Source organism: Malurus melanocephalus, unplaced genomic scaffold (assembly GCF_030028575.1).
Source record: "Malurus melanocephalus ecotype Western Australia unplaced genomic scaffold, MMel_1.1 scaffold_691, whole genome shotgun sequence".
NCBI lineage: Eukaryota > Metazoa > Chordata > Aves > Passeriformes > Maluridae > Malurus > Malurus melanocephalus.
In genome coordinates this window covers 181,119-191,446 of record NW_026623923.1, presented here as the reverse complement: position 1 = coordinate 191,446, position 10,328 = coordinate 181,119, and the positions used below count along the sequence as shown (strand labels likewise).

Genomic DNA, 10,328 nt, shown 5'->3' with positions numbered 1-10,328 from the left:
TGGGCACCCGCGCGCATCTCATTGGRCGCCGCCGCGGCACTTCCGGTGTCGCCGCGCCAGCGCTTCCTTTCCGGTCGCCATTGTCGTGGCGGGAGGTGAGTGAGGGCCCGGGGCTCCATCCGCCGCCATCCGCCCGCCGGGGCCGCGCCCGCCGCCAGCACAGCCCCGCGCGGTGCCCCGGGGGTGCCAATGGGGCCGCGCTGGGCCGGGGGCCGCGGGTTCCGGGGCGTCCCGRGGGCCGGGAGGGGCCCGCGTTAACCGTGCCCATGTCCGCAGGCCGCAGCCATGGCGCCCAGCCGCAATGGGATGATCCTGAAGCCCCACTTCCACAAGGACTGGCAGCGCCGAGTCGCCACTTGGTTCAACCAGCCCGCCCGCAAGCTCCGCAGGTGAGTCCCGGGGTTCTGGCGGCCACGGGAGGATTTCCTGGCTTCTCTTAGGAAGAGAGCGCCGTGTGTTTAGGGTTAGCCGGTCCTTGAGCGTGCTTGTGCGAAYCCCTTCCAGCCGCAGCCAAGTGATGAGACATCTCCGGAATCGCTGCATCTACAGTGATGAATCCTCTTCCCTGGGTCTCTGATGGCAGCGGCGGCTCCAGGGCAGCAGCAGTCAGTCGGAACCGGCTGTTTTTTCCGGAGGGATCCCAGGGCAGGAGATGCCTCCTTGTAAACGGGCTCGTTTGGCACTGATGCCGTGTTCCTCGTGCTTGTTTCACTGACGTAGCGCAGGTGGGCAAGACACCGATGGCACTTGGCTTGTACCAGCAAGACTTGTACACAGGGTAGTGCCTGTGTCCTGTGCTGGCACTGCTGAGGAATTCTGGGGTCACATTTGGCTCCTGGCTCCAAGAGAGACGTTTTGGAGCGTGTCCTGAGAAGGGGAAGAATCTGGAGCCCCAGGAGTAGCTGAAGGAGCAGGGGAGCCTCAGCCTGGAGCAGAGGATGCTCAGGGAGGACCTTGTGGTTCTGCACAACTCCCTGACAGGAGGGGACAGCCGGGGGGATTTGGGCTCTGCTCCAGGGAACAGRGACAGGAGGAGAGGGAACGGCCTCAGGCTGGGCTGGGGAGGGGCAGGGGGGACACCAGGAGGAATTTCTGCATGGAAAGGGTGATTAGGCCTTGGCCAGAAAGGTATTGGAGTTCCCATCCCTGGAGGTGTCCAAGGAAGGCCTGGACATGGCACTCAGTGCTCTAGGCTGGTGACAAGGTGGGAATTCATCACAGATCGGGGTCGATGGTTTTGGAGGTCTTTTCCAAACTAAACAATGGTGTGATCCTGCCATTCCAGGAGAAAGGCTCGCCAGGCCAAGGCTCGCCGCATCGCACCCCGGCCCGTGGCTGGGCCCATCCGGCCCATTGTGAGGTGCCCTACCATCAGATACCACAAAAAAGTTCGTGCTGGCAGAGGCTTCAGTCTGGAGGAGCTTAAAGTAAGTGCAGAGCATTGATCCAAATAAATGAACTCCTAGTCTGAGCTCAGCTGCATCTCCTGTCCTGCACAAGGTGACTTGCCCAGGTGTCAGTACCTGCTTGCACTGCTACAGCCAGGGAATCTGTAACAGTGAAGTGGGTGTGTGAAGGGTGGTTTGAAAGGTGTATGTCTTGTTTATCAGGCTGTCATTTAAAATTCCATTATAATCAACTCAAAATAGTGTTAATTTAGGTTGCATATACAAAAGAAATTCTTTCCTGTCAGGGTGGTGAGCCCTGGCACAAGGTGCYCAGAGCAGCTGTGGCTGCTCCATCCCTGGMAGTGTCCAAGGCCAGGCTGRAAAGGRCTTGGAGCAGCCTGGGACAGTGKAAGGTGTCTCTACCCATGGCAGGGMGTAGAACTTGGTGAGCTTTAAGGTTYTTTCCAACCCAAACTATTCAGAGGTTCTATGAAATTTGAATTCTGAARGAGCCTTGAGTCTCCTAAACTTTTGTAGGAGAGAGAGARGATTAAGAYCATCTTCATTAATTATTTTGGTTTTTTATGAAACATTTTTCTGCTAATCTAAATATTTTAACAGATGTGTTGATGTTGTGGAGCAACTAAACCCACCTCAGCTTAGCTCTGAGGGTAGCAGAGGATGTTGTACCAGGAGGAAGAACCATTCAGCACAGCCTCTCAGAATAGCTGGATTAATAATAGTTAAATTAGGAATAATCAAAATTTGTGGGAAGTGCTTCCTGTCCTCTATTCCTTCAGGACACCRGTCCCTGTGGCCTGCCCAGGTGCACTGAGCTGATAAAGGTGGTCTGCAGGGGCCCCCCATTGTGTATCTGTGATCAGATCCCACATCAGGGCTGGCTGGCAGCCACCAGCCACCTCTGCGTGTTGCTCAGTGTCTTAATTAAAACATTTATAACTGAAATTAGTGCCCTGAGGCAGGGAAATTGTTCTTCTGGGTGCCAAATACTTCATTACTTATTTTTCTTTAATTTTTGGGTAATGGTGGAATATAAAATGGGACGCAGCTGCTTGTCTTCAAACAGAAAATGAGTTTTTTGTTTAAAGTAATTTAAAAGGTAGTCACTTAATGGTTGTTTCAGATGGTTAGAAAAAAAAAGGACCTCCTTATTTAATGGAGGTCCCAGTATTCAGAGAAACCAGAGTTGTGCATGTTTGGCTTCATGAATGTCTGTCTGTGTAAATCAGAGTTTAAATRTCTCCCTCAGGGGTTGCACTTTGCTCCCCTAGGGAAATCCATCTGCAAGAACCAAAGCCTGAGCAACATTTTAAGCACTAAGGTACACCAGGATGCTCTTTGTTGGTAGCGTAGTTGGTGCCAAGCCTTTCTCCAGACCCTGTATCTTGTTCTGGCTGTGCTTGGATCCCTGGATTCCTGGCTGTTTGAGCTGTGGGATGCTCACACCTTTCTCTCTCTCTCTCTCCTCAGCTTGCTGGYATCAACAAGAAGTTTGCCCGGACAATCGGAATCTCCGTGGATCCCCGAAGACGGAACAAATCCACCGAGTCCCTGCAGGCCAACGTGCAGAGGTTGAAGGAGTACCACTCCAAGCTCATCCTCTTCCCAAGGAAGCCAGCCATGCCCAAGAAGGGAGACAGCTCTGTGAGTGTCTGACTGCTGGATGTGTGTCCTGTTTTGGGAGGTTTGGTGTCAGGCAGAGCTCCTGAGCCTGCTCCATCATGTGACTCCATGGTTCTGAGCCCGGCTCAAGGCCAGGCCTGGCAGGGTTAAGTCGAATGGAGCTCTCTGGGTTTCAGTGACACTTCAGTTGCTGCAGCCCTATTTTTGTGCTGATTCCTGGAGCTTTGATCYTTGCCCAGCCAGCTGAGTTTTAGTTTAGGCAACTAAATTGTGAGAATGGCTGGAAATTCCCTCTGGAGCCAGTCCTGCTGGTGCAAGGCAGAGGGACAGGTTGTGAGGGGCACCAGAGCCATGTGCCAGGCAGRCTCCAGAAGGCATTTGCTGTTGACATTCAAAAATGCTTTTCATTAAAACCTCTCCAGGATCAGAGCAGAGCTGTGTTTCCTGGCTCTGCTGGCAGTAGATGCAGGGAACACAGCGGTGAGTTCAGGCTGTCCTCACATCTTGTGGGGCGTCTGGCAGCTCCAAGCTGCTTGACTCTGTCTTCAGAGCAGGGAGGAAGGGCCTCGAGCTGAAACACTGATTCAGATGTGTTTGCCGGAAATCAGCTGTGTTCAGTAAATGCTCAGTCATTTTTGTCTGATGATGTGCTCTTAAAAGAAGCTGCAATTAACCTGAGAAGGGGTTGCTGAAGAATGTATTGGGTGTATAGGAGCTGTGGGGGCTCAGCATGGAGAAAAGGAGGCTCAGGAAAYKGYCTCARTTTGTGCCAGGGRAGGTGGTTCAGGTTGGACATCAGGAGGAAWTTCTTCCTGAAARGGTGGTCMGGCYTTGGYAGGGKCCAGGGAGGYGATGGAGTCCCCATTCCTGGAGGTGTCTGAGGAAGGACTGGACACRTCACTCCGTGCTCTGGGCTGGTGATAARGTGGGGATCAGTCACAGGTTGGCCTTGATGATCGTGTCTTTTCCARCCTCAATGATCCTGTGATCCTGTGTGAATTGAGAATAGCRCAGTTGGTGTCAAAGCTTTCCCAGCTGGCAGAGCTGTGGCTGCTGCTGCTCCGGCCGGATCTGGGCACAGCGTGGGTTGCCGATGTGGCTCATCTGTGCCAAACGCTCTGAAGTGCTGGATTCATTACCATTTGGTGTTAAATCTCCTGCCAGCATCATTAGCACCATGTTTAGGCTGGGTACCTGTGCACAGGCTGTGCTTAACTGAGGTTTTMGCTGGAGAAGTTTAAATTCTCTTCTAACGTTCCTGTCTTTCTGTTGTGCAGCCAGAGGAACTCAAGATGGCCACTCAGCTCACAGGACCTGTTATGCCCATCAAGAATGTAAGTGTCATTTAATTGTGTTTAATTGTGTCATTTAATCGTGTTCTCTGTGTGACACAGTTGAGATTGAGCTCTGGGAGAGGGTTCTCTCCTTGCTGTSTCAGAGCTGAGGGTGTCTGTCTCCAAGCACTGCCAATTCTGGATTAAAAAAAACAGGAATAAGTATTTGAGAGAACTGTGAAATTAAGGGCACTTAGAGTTGAGCTGGTGTGGGAGTGCCCAGGCAGGTTCTGTGGTCACTGTTTGTCCCTAAATCCTCTCTGCTTCCCGAAGCTGCTGTCAGTAGTGTCACAAACCTCTGCTCATTCCCTACAACTCCCTGACGGGGATCGGGCTTTGTGCCCAGGTGACAAAGGACAGGACAACAGGAAATGGCCTCAAACTATGCCAGGGAAAGTCTTGGTCTGATAGTACAAACATTTCTTCAAAGAATGAGCTGTCCATCCCTGGCACWGCTGCCCAGGGCAGTGGTGGKGTCCCCATCCCTGGAAGYGTCCAAAAAACACGTGSATGTGRCACTTGAGGACATGGTTTGATTTGATATTAAAGGTCTTTTCCAACCTTAACAATGCCATGATTGTGTGAAACCWGACTCAGGTTTCCCGTGGTGTTTTTGTTCTGCTCCATTGTGCTGAGGAGCCATCGGGAATGCAGCTCCCGGTGGAGCAGACTGAGGGCAGGGCCTGTAGATGGCACGAGTGCTCCGTTCTGCTCCGTTCCTCACGGAGATCGTTGTGGGAAGCTTCRTCTCCAAGGGGCAGCCTGACTGTCTGGCGCTCTCTCCGCAGGTTTTCAAGCGGGAGAAGGCGCGTGTCATCTCGGAAGACGAGAAGAACTTCAAGGCCTTTGCCAGCCTTCGCATGGCCCGGGCCAACGCCCGCCTCTTCGGCATCCGCGCCAAGCGCGCCAAGGAAGCGGCGGAGCAGGATGTGGAGAAAAAGAAATGAACTGTTCTCCCCAGAACTGTCAATAAAAAGCTGTAGAAAGCMGAGTGTGCTGTGGTTTTGGGGCACATGTAGCGAGCGGAGCCGCCCCGTGTGCCGGTGGCGGTACAGGGATGTGTTCGAGCGTGGGAAGCCTCGTTCACTGTGATTGGAGGCTCCCAATTTCCCTGAAGCCAAGTGAAACACCTGCCTTGTGCCCACTCCTCTGCCTTGTGTCTGGGCTGCAGCCTGGGCTCTCCTGCTCCGATTCTGAGGGGCTTTGGGGGTTCCTCCTCCATTCCAGGCTTTGTCTGCTGCCCTTTCCCTGCATTTCATGCCACTGTTCCAGATTTAATGATTTCCACAGCTCTGTGAGGCTGACAAGTTGCTCTCTCTGACAAGCTGGGTGTCAGGGTGGGGCTAACTCATAGGTGCTGCCCATGCAGGGGAGGGCTCCCCACTTTGGGGGCACATGGGGTGCAAGGTGTGGCCCAGCCCCTGCTGCTGGGCTTGGATGGASCAGAGTTGCAGGGCTGGGCTGGGCTGCTCTGCCATCCTGCTGCTGTTCCAGGGCYCTTTTAGCCATTTCTTCATGGCTTAAAGGTCACCCTGTGGTAAATGAACCACTTGGGGACATCGTGGTGGCCTCAGCAGTGCTGGGGAGAGGGTGAACTCATCTTGGAGGTGTTTTCCAACCCAAATGGTATTTCAAGTAGCACCACAGGAGTTCAGGAGGAATGGGTGCTGGCTCATCCCTGTGGTTGTTGGGATCCCAGGCTCTGCCTGTCCATGTCGGGGAGATGAGGGGTCACTGGGATGTGTCAGTGGGATCAGAGCAGCACCAGGAGCACTCACCCAGCCCATTGTCGGTTCAGCAGTTCTGGGGCTGTTGTGCAGCCTGGCCGGGATAGTTTGTTTTCATGAGCAGGTTGGAGACGGATGGGATGGGACGGGACGGAACGGGATGGGATGGATCTAGGCAGGATCTGCCCCGTGTGTTGCTGCCCGTGTCCAGTTGCTGCCCCGTCTCCGTCCCCTCTGCCCAGACCCTGTGTCCTGCCCAGCGTGCTGGGGGCTGTGGGGGGAGCAGGAAGGAGAGTGGCCTATTTCTGCCAGGCRGGCTGGGGATTAGCTCCCAAAACCCGGGCCTGGCGGTGCCCTCGTGCTCATTAGCCCTATCTGCATTTTAATCCCTCCAAATTTGGGCTAATTACATCATCTTTCATAAAGCTSGGCTGACAGCACCGCAGCACTGGGGGGACAGGGGTGGGGGAGCAGTCCCAGACCGGGGACTCAACATTTGGGGCTCCATGTGCATGGAATGTGGCTGTGGATGCTCCAGCAGGAGGGAGGGCACCCTGTGGGTTTGGAGCACCCGGTGGGTTTGGGGCACCCCACCCTTGTGCTCGGCCTGTTGGCTCAGGGTGTGGGGCCAGGACCAGGGTGCCCCCGGGTCCCTCGTGGGGAGCAGTGAAGCAGAGGGAGGGGCTGTGACTGTGCCATCGGGGTGTCAACCGGAGCAGGAGCTCCTGCCCTGGCCCAGCCAGCRGTGCTGGGGACGCTGGGGACCCCACTCCGCCCCGGTGCACGGGGTGGGCTCTGCTCCGGAGCCGGCAGCGAGGGAGTTAACGGAGCTTGTCATCCATCTCCCTCTTAGAGCTCCGCTCCCGAACTGCAGCTTGAGTCAGTTGTGTGGAGGTGGCAGCGGCAGCAGCTCCGGCTGGCACACCGGCACGGCTGGCACACCGGCACGGCCGGTACACCGGCACGGCGGCACCCCGAGCCGGCACGGGCCACCAGCACCCAGGTGAGGGGGCCACGGGCAGGGTGGGACCTGCTGTCCCCTCTGCTGAGCGATGGGTGCCAAGGGGTGCCCGCGATCCCGGGGAGGGGGACGGTGCCTACCGGGGCCGGGGTACCGGAGCCGTGTGCCGGGGAGGGCCCGGGCACTGCAGGACTTCCCCAGGAAACTTGGGCTGGGCTGGGCACACGGTGGGCAGGGGCTGCTCTGCCCTGGCCCTGGCCCAGGCAGGAACCCCCGGCAGCTGCAGGAGAGGGGGCACAAACCCCGGACGGGCCGGGCCAGGCAGAGCCCCTCGCTGACCTGGGCAGCACTGCCTGGCTCGGTGTCACCAGCCGCTGGTGGAGAGTGCTCCCTGTCCCCAGCACGGGGGAATCCGTCACCTGGTGCCACTGACACGGAGTTGGTGTCCCCGCTGCCCTCTCGAGAGCCCTGCCCAGGCTGGGGGGTGCTGCCCACGGGGACTGGAGAGGGGGATTCTGCTCCACAGCCCCACGCGGGGCACTCCAGGGTTGGTACCCAGCCTCGTTTGGATCCCCCTTCCCTTCGGAACACATCCTGTCCCTGGGGTGGGGCTGGCACAGAGCTATCCTGCCCTGCAGGACGGTGTGAACCCCTCACAGCAGCGTCAGGGGGGCTGGCTGGCACTTGGGAACACACGGGCAACACGACGAGGGTGCCCCAGCTCCCGCTCATCCCACCGCGCTTCGATGCTTTGCAGGAGCCATCGGGACTGGAACCGGCCCCCGCCTCGGAGGGGGTCCCCGGGGTCCCTCCTGGCACCGGGGCCGTGCCTGGCACTGCRGGGCACCGAGCCCCGGGCATGACGGGCACCTGCCCGGCTCGCTGACGGCCGCCCCGCTCGCCCCCCATGCCCTTCGCCCACGGGGCCGCCTGTCCCCCGGCTCGCCCGGCCGCTCCCCGCGCCCCGGCCGGCATGGGAGACGTGCCCGAGCCGTGCCCGCAGGCCTCGCTGGCCGTGCTGTCCAAGGTGGAGCTGCGGGTCAGCTGCAAACACCTCCTGGACCGCGACACCCTCAACAAGTCGGACCCCTGCGTCCTGCTGCTGATGCAGTCCCAGGGCCAGTGGATGGAGGTAGGAGAGAGGGGGCCCTGGTGGCACCCACCGCGCCSGGCAGGGCAGGGCTGGGCAGGGCACGGTGGGCACTGGGAACGTGGTGGGGCTGGGAATGGGGTGGTGGATGCAGGGGGCTGAATGGTGAGTGCAGGCGATGGTGGGGGGCGAGGTGCAGGGTGGAGAATGGGATGCACAATGGGGTGCAGGGTGGAGAACGGGATGTAGAATGGGGTGCAGGGTGAAGAACGGGGTGCAGAATGGGATGCAGGACAGGGGCTGGAGTGCAGGGTCCAGAGCAGGGTGCAGGACAGGGGTCGGGGTGCAGGAGATGGTGAGGAGCAGAGTACGCAGTACAGAGCAGGGTACAGGAGATAATGGAGAATGGAGCACAGGGTGTAGCAGGATGCTGAGTGTAGAACAAGGAGCAGGGTTCAGAACGGGGTGCAGGAGATCATGGAGAATGGGTGCTGGGTGCTGAACAGAGTCCAGGGCTCAGAATGGGGTGCAGGGCCCAGAACAGGGTGCAGGGTTCAGAAAGGGGTGCAGGGTGCAGAGCAGGGTGCAGGGCTCGGAGCAGGGGACAGAGTGCAGGGCAGGGATACAGGATGGGGTGCAGGAGACAATGCAGAGCGGGATGCACAGGGCAGGGTGCACAGGGCAGGGTGCACAGGGCGGGGTGCACAGAGCAGAACAGGTCACAGGGCACAGATCGGGTGCAGGAGGGGATGCACAGTGGGCAGGGCACTGTGGGACCCCCAACAGCCCGTGGGGCCCGGGGCTGCAGTGGGGTCGGGGAGCAGGGTGGGTGGGGAGCCCACGGCCCTGTGGCTCCAGAGCGGCTCCACTGCCCAGGACGGGGACAAGGGACACCTCAGGCTCAGGCTGGAGGGCTGGTGCTGAAGCTGGCACTGGGAATGGCAGTGGGGCTGGCAGTGGGGCTGGCACGGCTCCCTCCATCCCTCCCTCCCCTCGCCCAGCTCTGGACTGGCGCCGGCAGCCCCGCTCTAATCGCAGCCGCTCAGCCGGCGGATTTAGCGCTAAATCCCACCGCTAATTTAGCGGTGTGTCACCGACTCCGCCCGAGCCAGCGCGGAGCCGGGGGGGACAAGGGCCCCGTGCCAGCTGCGGTGTGCTGTGCCATGCCAGGCACTTGTATCCGGCTGTGCCACACTCTGTGTGCCGTGCTGTGCCGTGCCGTGCCGTGCCGTGCCAAGCTGTGCTGTGCCAGACACCAGCCAGCCCCAAGAGCAAAGAGGGCCCCTCCTGAGCCACCTTCTGGAGTGACCCCTGCCCTGTCCCCTCCCTGTCCCAGCCAGCCCGTGTCACCCAGAGGAGGTGGTGGCTGAACCTGCTTCTGCTGCTGGCTCCAAGTGTGACAGTGTGGGCTCAGCAGATGCTGCCGGGCTGGGTGGGCAGTGGGCAGTGGGCAGGGGCCTGGCAGGGTGCTCTGGCCAGGATGTGTCCCCTTGAGCCCGCACTGGCAGAGGCGGGCACTGGTGAGGCTCTGGCACTGCTCAGCACCCACTGCCCGCACGGCCAGGAGGTGCCGGCACCTGCTCTGCCATCCCAAAGCCCTGTGGGGTGAGCTCTGCCATCCCAAAGCCCCCCCCGTGCTGCTCCTGCCCAGGTGGATCGCAGCGAGGTGATCAAGAGCAACCTGAACCCCGTGTTCGCCAAGATCTTCACGGTCGATTACTACTTTGAGGAGGTGCAGAAGCTGCGATTCGAGGTGTACGACAGCCACGGCCAGGCTGGCGTGGGCACACACGATGACGATTTCCTGGGGGGCACGGAGTGCACCGTGGGGCAGGTGAGCTTGGGGACACCCGCCCGGGGACAGCGCCATGGTGTCCCCTCCCCAACCCTGGGCTCTCGCAGATCGTGGCGCAGAAACGGGTGACAAAGCCGCTGTTCCTCAAGTACGGGAAATTCGCGGGCAAGTCCACGATCACGGTGAGCACCGAGCCGACGCTGGGGGTGACAGTGGGGTGACACTGAGCAGGGGCACCGGGGTGGCRCCGGGATGGGATGTGCRGGTGACATGGGTGGCACCAGACAGGACAGATGGGTGGCACTGGATGTGGGACACTGGGATGGCATCACACTGGACATCTGGGTGGCACTGGGCTGGGTCAGCGGGGTGGCACAGATTCTTGGGGG

At 59.1% G+C, this 10,328-nt stretch overlaps 2 protein-coding genes across 2 annotated transcripts in view; both read left to right on the top strand.

Moving 5' to 3' along the window:
* The first annotated feature begins 13 nt into the window (after positions 1-13).
* On the top strand, positions 14-5,357 carry RPL13 (ribosomal protein L13). The gene is made up of 6 exons (XM_057384204.1): positions 14-95; positions 277-389; positions 1,286-1,427; positions 2,880-3,053; positions 4,310-4,366; positions 5,155-5,357. The coding sequence occupies exons 2-6, from the start codon at positions 286-288 to the stop codon at positions 5,311-5,313; spliced, it is 636 nt and encodes a 211-aa protein (XP_057240187.1). The 5' UTR covers positions 14-95; positions 277-285; the 3' UTR covers positions 5,314-5,357.
* Positions 5,358-6,832: 1,475 nt separating this feature from the next.
* The window catches only part of CPNE7 (copine 7), an 8,474-nt gene continuing 4,978 nt past the window's right edge, over positions 6,833-10,328 (top strand). The window contains exons 1-4 of the mRNA XM_057384185.1: positions 6,833-7,096; positions 7,812-8,186; positions 9,796-9,978; positions 10,047-10,151. Of these exons, the coding sequence (XP_057240168.1) occupies positions 7,962-8,186; positions 9,796-9,978; positions 10,047-10,151 (513 nt within the window). The 5' untranslated portion in view covers positions 6,833-7,096; positions 7,812-7,961. The remainder of the gene's footprint in view (positions 7,097-7,811; positions 8,187-9,795; positions 9,979-10,046; positions 10,152-10,328) is intronic.